General features: G+C 41.3%; 1 protein-coding gene across 1 annotated transcript in view; it reads left to right on the forward strand.

Moving 5' to 3' along the window:
• Positions 1–18,680, forward strand: part of LOC129103627 (pleckstrin homology domain-containing family G member 3) — a 31,389-nt gene that overhangs the window by 4,350 nt on the left and 8,359 nt on the right. Inside the window, exons 2-8 of the mRNA XM_054614186.1 lie at positions 1,388–1,455; positions 12,261–12,799; positions 15,573–15,673; positions 17,388–17,457; positions 17,556–17,602; positions 17,705–17,855; positions 18,171–18,302. Coding sequence (XP_054470161.1) covers positions 1,407–1,455; positions 12,261–12,799; positions 15,573–15,673; positions 17,388–17,457; positions 17,556–17,602; positions 17,705–17,855; positions 18,171–18,302 — 1,089 coding nt within the window. The 5' untranslated portion in view covers positions 1,388–1,406. The remainder of the gene's footprint in view (positions 1–1,387; positions 1,456–12,260; positions 12,800–15,572; positions 15,674–17,387; positions 17,458–17,555; positions 17,603–17,704; positions 17,856–18,170; positions 18,303–18,680) is intronic.

Raw genomic sequence — 18,680 nt, forward strand, 5'->3', positions numbered from 1 at the left:
CTAGGAATCACAGGGAGACAAGTTCTCATGCGCAGTCTTTCATGTTAATTTGCTGTAAGGAGCCAGGGAGGCAGTGATGTGAGAAACTGGCAGCACAGTGGCTCTGAGGGGACACGCCGCATCATTAACAGCACCGCAGACTGGCATGAGGGATTAGAAAATACTTGCCACCAGGGGTGAACCTGTAATCTCACTGGACAGTTACATTGATAACAAGAGACTTGTTTTGATGTGACATGGATTTATTTGTAGCACTTATGAAACAAATGTATCTGGGCAAGTTTAAATGTACTTCTTTTTTTTGGGCTCCTCTGTTTCATTTTCATCAATTTTATGGAGCAGACATTTATATTTATAGTAGTGACTTTACCGTAAATCAATTTGAAATGCTGTTTTTGAGAAAAACATAAATTAATACCATTGCTTGGTTGCTGCTGAAGCTCTTGAGTGTGACCATTCATGTTAAGTTAGACCGTTTTGATTGATGATTGATGATTATTATTATTATTATTATTAAATTAATTTAGTTAGACTGTTGTCTAATTTACCAGCCCTTACTCTATGGATTAGCATGAGCTCATGTCACTGTTGCCTCCACTCTGCATACATACTTCAGCCCCAGCTTTGTGGAAACCGCTTATAGCGATCACAGTTCGTGATCAACTGCTTATATGGATCAAAAAGCTTGGGACACAATCCTTGCTGTTACTGATACTGTATTATGATACTGATTCTACCAGTTAGCCATTAATAGCCTACAGTTTATTTTCAGCCAGTAAAATATTAAGAAATGCGTTGAAACCAAAGTCAAGCTGTGGCTGAGTAGCCAATTTGTACTTTTGATGTTAATGTATTTGTTATTGGCAAAATACTGTTTAAGGCTATAGCCTGATTATAATTTGACTTCAGTAAACTTTATTTTATATACAGTACAGTTCTCATTATATTATAGTGTTAATGTGGGCAGTAATTTCCAAAAGTTTTTGAAACAGCTGTACTGTATTTTGAAATAATCAATAAAATACAAATTATTAAATGAATTTAATAGATATATGTGTGTCAATTAGACTAAAATGAACACGAGAAATAAATAAATAGACAAAATGTTTATAATAATCATCTGCTTATAGTGTTCAATTTGACACAGAAAGACGTGATCCCTATAAAAAGTTTCCACTGTATTTGCATGTAGCTAGCATGACCCAACCCAGAGCATGGTTCACTTGACAAAAGGAAAAAAACTCACTAACTGACTAACATAAAGTAAAGAATCTTTTCTTGAATGAGAACCCAACAGGAATGAAAAACATTTCCACGTGATGTGTTCTGTAGGCCTGGACATGAAGTGCCTGAATCCTGTTTGACCCTTCATGTTTTGTTTTGTCAGCTCCAGAGGCCTGAGTGCCATGCCAGAGGGGTCCCACTCTGCTCTCCACCAGGGCCCAATGGGGGAAGGTGAGATCAATGCAAGTATATTGAGTATGATCAATGCTCCTGTAATTGCTGCTGATGAATTGACCAGTCTCATAACATGGAGTTTTAATAACTCTGGTTATTCCTAATGGTATATCAGTGTACTAACATAACACAGAAGTACTGCAGAGGTAAATGGAAAAAATGCTGGAAATGGAGGAATAGAGGAAATGTAGAGGTTTGAGCTGAGTGAGCAGTGAACTCCCCTCCTACAGTCCAGACTGGCAGAGAGGCCCTTTGTGTGTCTGTGGAGCTCGGCCAACCCCTTTCATACAGCTGAAACCCCCGAGCTCTCGCACATCAACCCAGAATGTGTCAGAATCCCCGACAGCCAAGACGGTCGGTTGAGCCAGCGGTGCTGACCCTGTATGCTGGGGACCACTCAGATTACATATTATTTTAGTGTTCATTATCTTCAGTCACAGAGCCACTGCATCGACACAGGGTTCTCTTTGTGTCTGGTTGCCTGCTCTTTCCCGCAAGCCCCCACCGCCCCCCCAACGCCTTCGCTCTTCTCTACTGAACACATTTTGCGCTAGGCTTCCACTTTGGCTGAAGAATACCAAGTGTGTCAATGGTTCCCTTTTTCCTCTGCGCCTGTCCCTTTGGTTGAGCTTTGGCCAGAGGAGGTTTTTGGCTGGTGGAGACGTGTGCCGCCCTCATGAAAATGTGCGTCTCTATTTCCTCAAAAGGCCACTCTGCACAATCCACAGCTTATTTTGCAGCTCAGATATCCTGTAAGAAGTCACTATGGCATGACAGAACACCGACCTGGAAGTTGAAACATTTTCAGACTGATTTTGTTTGAGTTGAAGTGTGACTGACCTAACCCCCCCCCCCCTGCTGTGGATGGATGGATGGATGGTAATTAAGGGGCAGGGCTGCTGGTAATGCGTTATCTGTGTGAGGTGCTGAGTGGATGTGGTTAACAGGCAGGAGGAATGCACGTGGTGAGAGGAATCCTCCCTGTCTGGTCAAGGTAAACAATAAAAAGGTTGTGGTGCCAATGAAGCTCCAATTCCACAAAGCTTCAAAGAGAAAAGAAGCTGTGTTGATAGTTTTCACAACCAGCAGCCTTCTGATGGCTCTATGCATTATTCTGCATTCTTTTTTTTTTTGTTATTCTGCACTTCTGAGGGGTCTCATTTAGGTTCTTGGATGAACCTAAATGAGACCTGTTCTGTTGATGCCCGACAGTGCAGCCAGGCATCAACAGACCTGAGGCAGCATGAAGCATCTCTTTCAAAGATAAGGGTTCCCTCTGACCTACTTAACCCCAGACAGGAATGTAGCTGTGTGTGCAGAACGTACAGCTTTAAAGGGATTCTGGGGGGACGGACGGATCATCTCCATTCACTGCAGCTTTTCCACACCAGTGGGCATAGGGTTGTGGATATAGATGTATGATGGCAGGGATGGCTGCGTCTTTGAGTGGGCTGGTCAGTGGAGCTCCTGGACGGGAACTCTTTCTCTGCTTAATTGCATGTAGCGTTAATCACAGAGAGCCTCAGGTTAGCCAGCAGCAACTCCTGTTCAAGTTTTGAAGTCATGCACTGGCACTCACTGAAACTCCCCTTAGCCCTTTATCATGAATGTCCTCAATAACTTAAAGGTGTAATGTAATTTTATGCAAACCATTACGTAACATAGATGCTATTGTAATACAAATCTACATTCAATGTATTTCATTTCATTGTTTGGCCCAGATTCCTTGTAATCCCAACAAAAGAATGTATTTCAATGTAAATTGTTATACAGCCTCCTACAATGGCATTCCTCCTATAGAGTTCTTCCGGTGGATTACCCGCATTAGTAACAGGCTCTCTGCTTTGGGTGTTTCTGTTACATGGCCTCTTAGAAACTCATTTGAATTAATACAATAATTCTCCATAACACTTTATTGAGATTTTATGTCGATTGCATGTTATTATAACAGTTTGTTAATTAATTAAATTATAACAATATCATTAATTATAGCATAACAAAACCATACTCTGTTTAATAATACACACAACAGGCAAGGAAGTAAGTGCCAAAGCAAACTTGAGTTTGACTGCTGTGTCCAGTAAGTTATTAAAGGGTCTAACCACAGGAGAAACAGATTCACACCCTTAATTATGATGCATGTAATAAACAGCCTGGTGTTCCCCCCGGACCTTCTCCCCTCCACACTTCACACAGCCGTCCTGCCACCAGCCTGTGTGGACTCTGCAGAAAGGTGCTAACAAGACAGCAGTTTGGTTGTAGGCTGTCAAATTGGTGGTAAAGTTTACAATGGACTCACACCTCAGGGCCCAGATGGTGTGTGTTGTCCACAGGAAATGTAAGTTTTGAATGGATCCAAAGCTGGCTGTTTGCTAGTGCCTGGAGGGCTCTTAAAGCGGGGGCTTGTTGATGGAGGAGGTTCCTAAGTGGATCATCACATGCTGATGCACTGAGGGCAGCTGGCACAGCAGGATCCTTTAAGATCCAGGGTCCAGCGCAGGCGAGGTTTACAGGATTAAATTTGAGCTTTTTGAGGCGTTTTGTCCTTTTTGGTACTTGAAGAATCCTGTCTCGCTGAAACATGTCACTCTTTAATGCATGTAAAGTGATTTTGCCCTTTTGCCCATACTGTTTTATATTGGTGTATGTTTTTGTATTAGCGTTTCTTTATTTCCCTATAGTAACCTTTTGGTTGTGCGATGAAAGAGTACATTTTTTACATCTAATCTAAAAAATCTAACAAAAGCATCTTGATGTTGTTCTTTGCTCAGTCAATAACAGATTTTTTTAGACTACACTAAGCACAGTTAGTTTCACTTTTAAACACCAGAATTCCCCTTAAAACTTCCCAGCATAACATTATGACCTTGACAGTCTGTGTGGAATGCAGGTTTAGTTTTTGTGTGTTTACTCAGCCTCAGTTGTCCACCGTGGGTTTATTTCCCAACCTTCAGGCTAATTATTAACACAGCATTAAAAGCTCCTTGTGAGGCCAAAGGCAGGTGTAAATCAAACCATCTTGTACATATCAAGGGCTGTTTTGAAGGAGGAAACCCTTGAAGTGACCTAAAGTATTTCCTTCACCAAGTGATAAGAAATGAACTCAGGCCGTTTTCTGACTCATGCTGTTTGATAATGGTCTGTGAAGACGAAGGACTAATCCTCTGAGGCACCCTGTGTCCTTGCTCCTCCTGCCCTCCCGAGGGGCAGCCATTCACCGTTGCCAGGTGGGGAGGAGTTTTTCCCAAGCGGATCAGTGTAAGGCGACCTCCCTGTCTCCCAACAGCCACTGGGGGAGGAAATGTGGAGGGGTGTTGAAGATGGAAGTTCAGAGTGGATCTTGAGGGGCGGAAGGGCTTAATAGATGTATTACAAAACACGATGCCCTCTTTATCCAGTGATGGGAAAACAGGGTCACACACTTTGCACTTGGCTCTGAAAGAGTGAGCAGATTAGCAGTCGCCTCAAGAGGCAGTCTGAGGTTGTTGTTTTTTTCTTTGCTAGTCAGCGAACATAGAAATGAGCCAATTAGCAACAAGGATTTTCCACCTTGTTCCATTGGCAGTGAAAGTTTTCTTTATGGCCTGTATGATTCTCCCCAAAATAGTTATAACTTTGTGCTAGGACTGTGCTAGAAAAGTAAACATAACTATGTTTTTTTTCACCAATCAAGATAAAGGGTATCTTGCAAGAACAGTTGTAAACCTAGGGGAGTGAAGTAATGTATGAAGCTGCCAAGACAGGAAACAGGGAATGCTCTTCCCTGGAATTCCCAATATTCAACAGTGTTAACGTCATTGATCATGAAGTTGCAGGTACAATCAAGCTTTGGTTTTGAGAAATTTCTCAGGAGGATTCAAGATGTGACTCATTGTCCACAGGGTTGAAATTCATCATCTTCTGATACATGAGTCACTATGAATCAAGCAGGAGAGGCTGTGTGACGTATTATGAACAAAACAGGCAGGGGCTTGTTTTTTTTCAGTGGGATGTTCTGTCCACAGTGCAGTCTTACAGTTTTTTATGTTCAGAAAAAGGCTTAACACTGATGCATCTCTGACTGGCTTCTACTATCTGTTAAAAGCTTTCCAGTGGTGAGCGCAAGTCTGTTCCTGCTGCTTTAGGATAAGCATTTGCATGCTGAACATAGACATAGTCTGTCTTGTTCCTGTTTCTTTGCCCAAGATTTGGTTAGAAAACAAAAGGCCACAAGCCAACATAATAGCACAGGAGGAACTTGAGCACAAACTCTGAGTTTTTTTCCCTTTTTTTCTTTTCATAGGCAAATTTTGTTTGACTTAGGGCCCCAGTTATTAAGTCTGAAATAGTCATAAAGGTGTGTATTTCTCTGAGACACCTTTTCCTGACTGTGGAGTGCACACTCATCATGCATCACATTCAAAGTGTGGTCACAGGAGCTGAGGGATTGGAGAAGGTGACTTTGAAATCATCCAGGACACCTTGGCCGTTCAGGATTGTTGCTTTGGTGGATGAATCTCAGCACTTTAAGGTTTGTGAGGAGGGATACATTTGAACATGTAGGAATTACAATTATCTGAGCATTTATAAATAGTTTTTCTCTGTTGAAATATTTTAAACACGTAGTTCACTTTGACGTTATTATTATACTGTTGTTGACGCTGAACATTTCCAACTGTGCTCCATCATTTTTAGACTGACATTTTTATTAACTTCATTTAGCTCTAGTTTTTTTTCCTAATAACATAAGTCAGGTAGACATTGTGTTGTGCAATGTACTGTGCACAAAGATGTTATTACTGTCAATCTGTTGTGAGTGCAAAACAGAAGTTAGCCAGGTACGTGGACGGGGCAGTTTTAGACGTTGGAGGAATGAAAACTATAGCTTGTCCTGGAAGTATTTGCATGGAGGCTGGTTTGCATGAACTGATGTAATTTGAGTCACATCATCATCATCACAGGGTTTTGCAACAGAACGCCAATGTCATACCTGTATGCTGTGGGTTATCATGTTCTCAGAGAAGGTGGTATTACTGGGAAATGTGTTGCTCAGATATGCTCATGTCAGTGGAGGTTATGCTTTTTAGTCTGCCATTACTCAAGCATGCGGAGACAGTTTTTACGAAAGCAAGAGAATTTTCTTCATAAAGGACAACAACTTCACACAGATGCGGATCATTTCTGTAGTACATGTGTCCCTAGTCTTTTAGAAAAAGTTAATGCCATAAACCAGGTGCTGGGTTATTCTTTTCAATGTTTCTATTCACCTTCTGCACGACCTTATAAGGTACAGCATGTCATTCATACAACCATGATGTCAGAGGCGGACAAGTTTATGAACTGTCTGCTTTGTTAACTTCATGATAAGCTCCGAAATGGAAACAAGAGTAGACTTTGAAATATTAGTCCTAGACTGATTAGTCATGGAGCCCCTCGGTGAGGGAATGTCCTGTCTGCTTTCAGCCATGAAACAGACTCATTCACCCTAAATCACCTGTCATATCACTGACGCCCATCCCTTTATCAGTCATGCCCCTCAAACTCACTGGTTTTATCATCTAGTAAAGGTCCCCCGACTGGTAAGCTGTTTTGTTTTACTTTTTCTTAACATTAACAACTACATTAACTTAACATGGTTATTTGGTTCCAATGTTGCATTAGCATACGCCAGCACTTCATTAAAATGACCTGCTGTCAAGGGGATTTGGATTCAGGGAAGCATCAAAAGAGAGTGAAAGGTCATGCTTGTAGCATCAACACACCTTTGTCTGTTAACCTTGGCTTAACGGACAGGAAACTAGAATTCAAAGAATTACTAAGAGTGGTTGGGAGTTTTTTTTAATCTGGAATTCCAGACATTTTTGTCAGCAACAACATTTTCTGTCAGCAACAACAACATTAGTAATCTGACACACACACACACACACACACACACACACACACACACACACACACACACACACACACACACACACACACACACACACACACACACACACACAAGCAGCTGACATAATGTAATCCATTAGTTAGCAGTCTTGCTGGTGACTTTGTTGAGACTAAAGGGACTTTGAAAAACTGCTGTGAGTTATTGAAGGTGAGATGCTGCCTGAACTGTAGTCCAAATACTATACTATCTCTCTAGCCTTGACTTGGTTAATGGTTATGTCTGTGAGTTAACAGCTCTATTGATGCAGTGCTGAAACAAAGGGGACTGTTGTGTTTTGTTGAGTTGGTGTACTTTGTGAAATTGTGGAGTGTGAATGTGAAAATCCATGGCTTGACTGTAATGGAAACTTGTGCTGGACTGTATACTTAACTATGCAACCATTATGTGTAAGTTACGTTTTAACAGGTCTGTCCACTGAGCTGTTGAGAAAGAAGTATGAGGGATTTGTTTTGTAAATAGATACAAATACGCTGCTTACGAACAAGCCTTTATATATAAGTATATTTAAAGCAGTGATCTTCTTCCCAGCTGAATCTCAGTTTACTTACACGTTTGAGCTGCTGTTGTTGCTTTGATCAGTGGGCTATATTGTGGATTTTCCAAATTTCTGAAACTGTTAAGAGAATAGTTTTCACTTACATGTTCAGTAACAGTTAAGGAAAATTAAACACCAATCTCTTATCCCATTGGCTATCAGTCTGACTACAGATAAGCAAGATATGTGATATATATCAGGTGTTCTAGTTTTGCCAGCTGATACCAAGGCCAAGGCTTTGTTTCCTTGAGATGCCAGACTGGAGTTGGAGTTGAGAAATGAGACAATTAGCCAGTTTACAGCCTAATTTTGAACCCATAAAAAGCTAAATCATCGTCGGACAATAGCCGTAGGTTTCTAAGATTGCATTTCGGTCAATGTGCTCCGCCTTTCTTGTTCTCAACACTGACTATTTAGCTGCATTTAACCAAAGCCTGCTACAACTTGATTAGTTAATACTACGCTGAATATAAATGGAAACAAGAACTCTCCCATATCAAAATCCTGTCCAGTTGCCTACAGAGTCTGAATGCACAATCTGTTTATAGATTAATTTAACGCTGACAGGGGAATTGTAAAAACATGTTGAAAAGTGTATATTTGTGTCCAGATGTTATATTTGACTACCCGTTTAGTGGAAACCAGATGGTTTAATCTAGTGTGTGCTGCTCACTGCCCCTTGTACGGTGGTTTCTTTTTATAGACCTTTCCCTGCAGTTATTGCCAAAACATTATTGGCATTTGGGCTTTAAAGAATGAATTCCAAGAACAAATTTTCCTACCAATAAAGTTAATGCTAACAAATGTCAACCTGAAGCAGCCAGAGTGCTGTGCTTATCTTTGATAGGTCTCAGTTGCTGCAGGGTAAAATGCCTGAATGTGACAAGAAATGTAATTTATTATGTATTGTGTATTCATTTTCCCGATTTGTTAAGCATCAAGGCAATGACTTTAACACTGTGCAGCCAAAAAATACAAACAAACCTCGACACAGCTGACACACAGAAATGTAAACTATATACACATATACATAGATCACATCAAAATATAAGACGGCAGTAACAAATAACATCTAAAAACAGCCTTATCTTTTCTTTAAGTGAAAACCTCACGTTTTTAAAAGGCTAAATTTGATACCAGACACCACATCTGACAACAGGGCGCCACACTGTGGCTACAGATCTTTTGGAGATAAGGTCAAGCCCTACACCCCTGCCCGACCACTTCGCTCTGCTGCCTCGGGGCGATTGGTTGCCCCGTCGCTCAGAGGTCCCTGCGGCCGATCCACCCGGTCACAGCTTTTTTCTGTCCTGGCCCCTCAGTGGTGGAATGAACTCCCCACTGACGTCAGGACAGCAGAGTCGCTGCCCATCTTTAGGCGCAGGCTGAAAACTCACCTCTTCAAGAAGTACTACCCTGAGCCTTCCTCGTAGCACTTATTGCACTCGTATTAGTTGTTGCACTTACTGTATTTGTATCAGTTCGCTGCACTTATTGAATTTGTATTTGTTTACTGCACTTATCCTATTCGTAGTAGTTTGTAGCACTTACTATATTCGGATTAGTCTGTTGCAATTATTGTTTTCGTAGTAACTTGCCTCTGCACTATACTTTTGCTCTGGTTTATGCTTTAAGATGCTTGTTTAAGAAAGGAGATGCACTTATGACTTCTGGTGACTAGTAGTTCTCTTGAATACCTATGTTGAATACACTTCCTGTAAGTCGCTTTGGATAAAAGCGTCTGCTAAATGACTGTAATGTAATGTAATGTAAGTGATAAATGTTTGCAGATGCTGAAGAGACTCTGCTTTTACATTTTCTGTAAAATAATGGTTCCTTTTTATATTAAGATTATTTAGAAGAACTGCTTCAAAACTGGTGAAAAACAGCAACATGGATGCATATTCCTCTCTGAGGTGTCACAGTGCAGCCTGCTGAGCATGAGTCTTCATTGTCCAGAGCGACAGGCAGAATGGAAACACTTTGCACTACATAGGAACAGACACTCAACCTATCTTAGGTCAGTATGTTGATCAGATCATTTGCATTCCTTTGCACGGCCGGTTTCAACAAAATCTGTGAGCAGTCCACTGCTGCTGGTTTCACTGAAACCTGTATTGTGTGGTATCAGGCACAGATAATGCCTGTAGAGACACAGAGTCAAGTGTGTGCTCAAGTTTTAAGATAAGTCAGCTAGTTTACTCTGTGAATGTCGGAGATATAGTTATGAATCTGAGCAGTTATATAATAGCTAGAAGAGTGGAAACGGCAGGCACATGTTGTTGATCAGTGCTGTTCATCCCCCTCCTTTTAACTTGTCATTGACTGCAGTCTGCAGCACGGCAGCTTTGTGATTGAGATATTTAGTGTGAGGAAGGGAAGGGGGGAGGAGGAAGGGAGTTTCACGCGACCGACACGGCAAAGCTCAAAACCAAATGTAAAGACCGAAGCGGAAAAAGGATGTAGAAGCCTCGATGTAATTTGTAGTGGCGTAGTGAGTTTAATAGCTCACCACTTCACTCCCATCACACCATCAACCCTGTGATTTGTCACGGTGCGTAAACAGAGTTTTCTTTAGTGGTCAGCTACTGCTTGCCAGCTCATCCGTTTCTCCCAGTGAGGTTTTGCATGGGAACTATGTTGTTGGGAAGACTCTGTGTGGATTGTGGAGCAAGTTTTTACAGGGGGACGAGACTCTCATGAGCTCAGTACTGACTCATGGAAAGTTAGAGGATGCCAGAAGGTGTGTGCGTCTGAATTAACTGAAAAGCTTTTTGATACCTCATGTGAAGCCCATCATCCAGCTGCATATTGCGTTTTTTAAAGACTTCATAAATCACTAACGTTGGGCACTTCCCATGCTCTCATGTGAAATACTTCTCCTGTTTGATATACTTAATCACAGGGAGAAATGTAAAAGTTTGTATGTTCTCTATAAAACTGAACATTATATGGAAGATAAATCAATTAAGTACGCTTGTTAAGCATCAATCATTTTAATTTACCCTCAACATCAGGTTTGTGTTATCAGCTATGGGCTGATTCACATGTAATGATGAACATATTTATGTTACAACTTGTCAACACTGGTGAAAGAGAGTGTATTTCAGGCTACATCTGTATGATATCAAAACCAAATTAAGCTCTCCAACCCCACCAGGCAATATCTTTTAACGTTTTGCTTAATGATGGTCTGTGCCTCGTAGATTTCCATTTAGGAGGCCGAAGTCAAATTACGCGACAAAGCTTCATTTCTTTAGCTTGGCAAAATGGTTTTGACCCCATTGCACTGCAAATATTTAAGGAAATGGAGCTCTCTGCATAGTTGCTGCTCAGTGCTCCATTCTCATACCACCATGACTTCATATATTTATGAGTTGTGAGGAAATATTCCCCATATGGCCAGGAAGGATGTGAAATTGAATATGGATTCCATGTCTCTTATATTCAAACGTAGCTCAATAAAGACATACAAACAAAGCTGCTGGTCCCCTTCCTTGTATTTTTTTTCTCTTCCCATCAGTTTCCCCCCCTCTCTGTTTTTCCAAGGTTCAGCCTTCAGCAGGCAGGAGAACAAGAGGAAATGGCTGGTTTTCCATTGCATATGCAGTGTTTAAATTAGGCCATGTCAGTAATGATTTGAGCGAGACACTTTACTGAAAACCACTCTGTCTCAGTCTGGGAGTAAAAACACAGAGCTCTGAGCTGTCTTTTATTGATTTGTGCATGGTAGTCTGTTCATTGTCGCAAGAGTTCTATGTATCTGAAGTTATCAGTGTTTTAATGCAGCAGTAACCTTTTTGTTATTTAACCACTCGTTGGATCATAAAAAACTGTTTGAGAGGGATCTGGTTTATAACAGCGTTACATTAATTAATGTTAACAAAAGATCATTTAATCCCTTGCACACTGTGAAACCCTGACAGTTATTCAGAACACATTGTTTTTATTTATTCGAGCAATGTTAATTTGTGGTTGCATAATTTACCACTGGCATTTTCAGACACCTTGGTTCAGGGCGGCTGCCAGGTATGCATAAAAGGAAATATGATTAATTACATCATTGCAAAAGAGCAGGCTTTGTGAGTTTCCTTTAACAAAGTATAAAACTGAAATCAAACCTAATAAGTGGCAGCTGTATTAAAGTGATATATGAAATATGAAACATTCAACCTTTTAAGGTTTGGAAATGTTTTGTAGTTTGAAGAGTCTCTTTAAAGATGTCAAAGTGTCATGGATATCCCAGTGTGCTCACCATACTACCTTTTAAATGCACAGTTTTAGGGTATACCATCTCAAATCCTGACACCTACCCTCTGTCTCCCTTACCTGTCCCAGAATCTCCTCAGTTGTCTTCGCCCCTCTCCACCAGTGAACATGACGTGGCAAAAAATGACTTGGGCCCAGACTACAGCCGGCTATGTGTGGAGCCACTGGACGAAGAGGGTGAACGTCCAGTGAGCCTGGTGTCCACCCTGTCCTCTGGTTCATCCCGCGATAGTCGCAGCCTCTTTGGAAGCACCGTAGCCCTTCCTTCCTCCATCACCCCACCTATGCAGAGCGAGGAGGACATAGACCTTGAGCTGAGCCCGGCCGAGAGCACTGGAGAGCGGCCAGCGGACCGGAGTCCCACCCTCACATCCTCCAGGGGCCGCTGGCAGGAACAGCGGGAGCCCAGGGTGATCAGCAACCAGTGGAACAACAACAACGCCACCTCCAACAGGAAGGCAAGTGGGGAAATACCTCACATCTTCGCCTCGCCTGTCGTTACACACGCCATGGCGCCCAACCCAAAGCTGACCTATTTGGATCGTGTTGTCATGGAGATCAATGAGACGGAGCGCATGTACGTCAAGGACCTGCGCAGCATCGTGGAGGTGAGTGGATGTCAAGGTTATGCTGACTGTAACGAAATTGAATATGCTGCTACAGTGAGTTTTTTTTTTTTTTACTTTCAGCCAAGTATTCATTGTGAGCCAACCATTTGATTTTATAGAGAGTAAATCATCAGTATTCTGTGTATTTAAAGCACATGTTTGACTTGGATTAATGTGCAGCTATGACTTCATGTCTGCAGCACTCTTTGGAGGTGATTTACTGAATTTGGGCGGCTAGCAGCCAAAATAAAGGACTTGGCCTCAACGGCTGTTGAGAACAAATAATATCTCCTGTGTTCCAACTTAAGCAGCTGCTTGTGGCCACAAATTAGTAAAACATCCAGGAGATTTTTCTTTTTCCTTTCATTACAAGGATTCATTGTGAATTCCTGCTTTCAAAACAAATATGATAGTTGACACAAAAATTCATGCATGACATCTGGCAATTGTGTGCTTTGTTTATAGATTTCCAGTTCATAGAGATGGAGGCTGTGGAGCATTTTATGATCTGGTCATGGCGTTGTATATAAACCATTCTGTATATTTACAGTGCAGTGAAAGTTTACAGCCTGTAGCCTGGGGTAATGGACTCCGCTCATATCAGGAGTTCAAACACAGTCAAAACTGGGACACACTGCAGGTCTTTCATGACTGAAATCGTGGGCTTTATGATCTTTACCTAAAGATGTGAAGGATGGAAAAAATGTGCCAGGGATAATTTTACCACTCAACTGACCACTTACATCTTATCACATTTTCTAACTTTTGTAGTCTGGAAAATACTTCCAGACCAAGAGATCTCTCTGGCCCTCAATCATTCCTGGGTCCTGCATAGAAACAGGAGCGCTCTACTGTCAAACAATCTCCACATAATTTATGGTAATGTCTTTAACATGTGAGGCATTTCTGAGACGGACTGTAAAGCAGCTAGCACCTCTCCTCACCTTGTCTCAGACTGTGCTGGTGTCAGTTGCTGTGGGAGGGAGTGCTGCTCGAGTAAGGACTTGCTCCTGACAAACACTTCCAGGACTTCTAACTATTTCAGTTGACAGGAGCACCAGTCCATCAAGCAGCCGGCTCTGGCTCCGTTCACAAAGCTCCAGCAAAGCCTGAGCTCTCAGACCCTTCCAGCCAAAACAAACATCTCCATCTTTGAGCCAACTGGAGAAAGAACACAGATGAAATAATGATTGGCTACAGTGTGGGAACACAGTCTAGTACAGATGTGTCCTCTATCCTTTTAAGATAATAGTATGGCTTCCATCAAATTGATTGCATGAAGCTCCTTTTAGTTTCACACCAGTCCGTGAATCTGACAGACAAGTGAAACGCTTGCCTCATTTTGGCTTCGTTTCTTCAGCAAACTAATTCAGAACTTCCACTTGATATTGACACTGCGCTCCCCCGAGGCAGCTGTTGAAACTATGTCCACTCTGCCTTCAGATCTTGTCGACCACTCGGCCTCAAATCTCACTCTCAACTGTCCATGAGCACAGCTGTTTGACCCAGCTGGTCACATGTCTAAATACATGGGCTGAACACACATAGAATGATCATACTCAACATTGTTGAATCAAGAATGTGGTCAGCGATAGGGTGATTCAGAAAGAACTAGATTAAGACAAAACTCATATTATTCTTCACTTAATAAGGATTTTTGATTTGAGCCATGCCAGTATTAAAAGGACAAAACAGCCCTTCTTATTCTTTGTTTATTAGGTTTTGAATAAACATAAAATTGCACAATGAAAGCATTTGTTAAAAGTAACTCTTCTTATTCCTTGATGAAGCAAAGCTAGTAGGACTGTAAACTAGCGACTACATACATAGCACTAAGTCTCTCACACTACACTAAAGGTCACGTGTTTATGGTATTAACACTGGGGGCGAGTTTTCTATAGGAGACTATGAGACGCCCTGCTTACTGCAAGTCAGCATTGCTCTCACTGCACTGGAATTCTCCATCCATGACCGGCTGCAGTTCATTCAGTATTGCGATGTGATGACTCTACTCTTAATCTCGGCTGCCCGGAAGGCCTGCTAAGTGTGTGTGTGTGTGTGTGTGTGTGTGTGTGTGCGTGTGCGTGTGCACCACTTTGTCTGCGAGGCTGGGTGTGTTCAAGCTGTTTACTGGTATGCTCTTTATATAGTCGCTGCATGTGTGCGCATTTGTCTGTCGTCATCTTACTCCTCCACTTGTTTGGGGTTGTTTGTATGCCACTTGAATGTGTTATTTACCAAGAAGTAGGATAATCATCCAGATGTTGGCAACTGTGTTTTTAGATATTTTTATCTACTTCTGAATACTCCTGAGGTCCAGGAAGAGTCAAATCCGGGGAGGACAAACAGGCTGTGCTGATGTTTATGGTTTGGGTATCACAGAACCTCTTCCACTAACTTCTAGTCACTGGAACAAGTCCTTAAAACGATCCTTTAAAGATCACATCAGTTGTATTTGAATTACTGGGATCCTGCTTTTTTAAAAACAGAAAGCCTTGAAATCCTGATGCAACACTTCTAGATGGTATGTCCAACTCTGTAGCACAACAACATCTGCAGCAATTACTTGGTCAAACCAAATGTCACTTAAAAACATCATAGAGGATATAACAGGAACCCAGGGAGGAAATTGTTTTTTCTACATACATGCTCCCTCTAGTGGGAAGAATTTGGAAATGCCTGTATGATGCTTGGCTTGATATGTCACCGAAGTCTGACCTTTTCCATAACATTCCCTCTTTTATGTATAACTTTGTCTCTACTGTTTTTCCAGGACTACTTGGCTCACATTATCGATATGGGCGACCTTCCCATACAGCCAGAGCAAGTGTGTGCTCTGTTTGGGAACATAGAGGACATATATGAGTTCAACAGGTGAGTCACAAACCAAAAGTATAATCCCCATCCAGTTTTTTATGCTGAAGTACTGAACATTTGTCACAACAATCAACAGTACAGGATCATTTTTGAAAAGACACTTTACCTGCATTCATGCCAGTTTTGCAAAGCACATAAAACTGTGGTAGGTAGCGAAATCAATACATGTGTCTTCACTTCCTTTAATTGAGGAGTGTTTTTATATACATTCATACGTATGTTATATGATATTCTATTGTGAAAGAATGGAAGAATGTTAAGAATGTTGCTTTTATATCACTTGCCGTTCACATTTCTTTCCCTGACACAAAACGGATGCAATGAGAAACAAAGGAGCGACACACTGACTAAACACACTTTTGCAAATATCAGAATGCGAGGGAATTGGTTGTGCTGCTAGCTTCACATTTATGTCAGCGAGTACTCATTGCTGACCACACTGCTTGCCAAAACACACATTAACATTCCTCCCTCGTCTCGCAGCGAGGAGCCTCCCCGGTAATGCCAAGGCTATCGTAAACTCTGGACCACAAATGGGAATGACTTGATTCTTATTACTCTTTAATGAAACTCTAACCAGCTCTACAAGACATAATCTGACTTCCATGTGTTGCCCCTTTCCAAGAGATGAGGCTTTTCTGCTTGTCACATTGCACTGGGATGCCTTTTTCTTTCTTTACCTCTTTTGCGCCACCCTTCTTTACCGTAGACCATAATCAAAAATCGAATATGGCCATGCCAGGTCAACCTTTGCCAAAATCTGGCCAGCTTTTGTGTTATTTAGCCTCCTTCTTGACAAGCTAGCATGACATGACTTCTACTAGCGGATTCCTTTTAGGGGTTTTAGTGATACCGTCATTTATCACAGCATTGTGTAAGTCGAGGAATTCTTGTATCAGCAGCCTGTGAACAGGTACTGCATGTTTACTTAACTTTGCAGGCCAGGGGAAACCAGATGTTGTTGCTAGAAAGATGTTATTTTCTACATTCTCTCTTTAGGGAAATTATACAAATATAAAGTGGAAGGCTATTTTTATTCTTTGTAACACTGAACCCTCTTCCATCCTTAAATATTGACAAAGTAATCATGTGGTATGAACAAATATTGATAATGTGTTCAAAAGGAATCTCAACTCGATTTTCTCGTTGAACCATGAACATGTCGACACATTTGCTTGTAGTCGGTTTCTGTAAAGTGCACATTGTCTTTGATGTCAGTTATGGAATGCTGTGTGATGAATTTGTGTTATTTTCATAATTTCATGTGTTGTGTTAACGGAGCAGTTTTCGTTGCAGAGCACTTGTGATGATTTGTGATGTTTAGTTTTTTTGTGCAGTGGTATTTTCCCTCCCCTTATGTTTCCACCTTCAGAAATCCTTACACCATGTAAAGCATCAAAATCCCTTACAACTCAGGTTTTAGTTTCCCAAGCTCTGAATGAGGCTTGTTTTTGATTGGACTGTGGGCATGGAGAGTCAAGAATATCACGCTCAATCTGAGCATGCAACAAAGTTCATGTTTAACAGTGTATGCCGCCATCTAGTGGAGATTTTTTTAACAACTGTGGTCAAATCTTACGGAGAAACTACTGCTATTGATTTACTTTGCCACTCATCATCACTCTATTTTTCGTTCCTTCCTGGACAAAGAAATAATTGAGCAAGTCCAATAACATTCTACTTTCTCTCTCTGTTGTGTTCTGCATTTCAGCGAGCTGCTGCAGTCCTTAGACATGTGTGAGAATGATCCTGTGGCTATTGCTCGATGCTTTGTAGATAAGGTGAGTGGAACCATCTTGCTCATGCTGATTTACAGTGACATTCTTTACTCCCAACAATAAACACTAGTGATGTGTTTGTCTGACTTGTGTTTCCTCAGAGTGAAAACTTTGAAATATACACCCAGTATTGCACCAACTATCCCAAGTAAGTAGCTAGAAAATATTTGGTTTAATTACATCTTTGCTGTAGTATTTTCCTTGAGAGACAAATTCTACACAATTGATATGATTCTCTTTTGTCCTCCAGCTCAGTGGCAGCACTGACCGACTGCATGAGGAGTAAAACTTTGGCCACGTTCTTCAGGGATCGACAGGCGGCTCTGAAGCGCTCCCTCCCTTTGGGCTCCTATCTGCTAAAGCCGGTCCAGAGGATACTGAAGTATCATCTGCTGCTTCAGGTACAGAATGTCCTCCGTAGTCATTTTGATTCAACATAACTTTTCTTCAAAATGAATAATAATTGTTTATTACGTAGCGCCGTTGCCAACAGTTCAACCGAATAGGTATTTTCTGTCCTCTGGTTCTTTGATTTTATTAATTATAAGGAGATTAAAGATATTTGATATTTTATAAGATAAAAGCAACAGTCAAATCTCAAACGGATTGATTTGGACATGCGTCTTTCTTTGTTTGGGGAAGGATTTAACTGGCATGTCACTCCCTGTAGGGCTGAACCAGTCAGAAATTATAACTATCCCTAATCTCTTTTAAAGGAAATTGCGAAGCACTTTGACTCGGACGAGGAGGGCTATGAAGTCATTCAGGAGGCCATAGACACCATGACGGGCGTGGCCTGGTACATCAACGATATGAAGAGGAAACATGAACATGCTGTCAGAGTGCAGGTCAGAACGAATTACCATGCAAGCATACCAACATCCTCTTGAAAAGGTGTATTTATGTCTTTGCCTAGTGCTTACAGACAGTAAAACATGTACTCAGTCAAGGTTCATTTGCAAGAACAGCAGCTCTGTTGCACCCTGACTTTCTGTTTTTATCATGTACCTCAGTTGTCCATAAACTCTTTCCCAATCTGTTGGCATCTGAAGGGCCCAAATTAAATTCTTTCATTGATTAATTCCAGATATTTGCTTCCATTTCTGCATAAAGATGTATTTTAAATCTCCAAAAAGTATTTCCAAGCACATAGAAAATCCATGAATTGTCACTAGTGTATTGACCTATAAGCTAGTTGACTGCTAAAGTGAGAGCTACAGCCTTTG

This window comes from Anoplopoma fimbria, chromosome 15, assembly GCF_027596085.1.
Source record: "Anoplopoma fimbria isolate UVic2021 breed Golden Eagle Sablefish chromosome 15, Afim_UVic_2022, whole genome shotgun sequence".
In the NCBI taxonomy this organism is placed as follows: Eukaryota; Metazoa; Chordata; class Actinopteri; order Perciformes; family Anoplopomatidae; genus Anoplopoma; species Anoplopoma fimbria.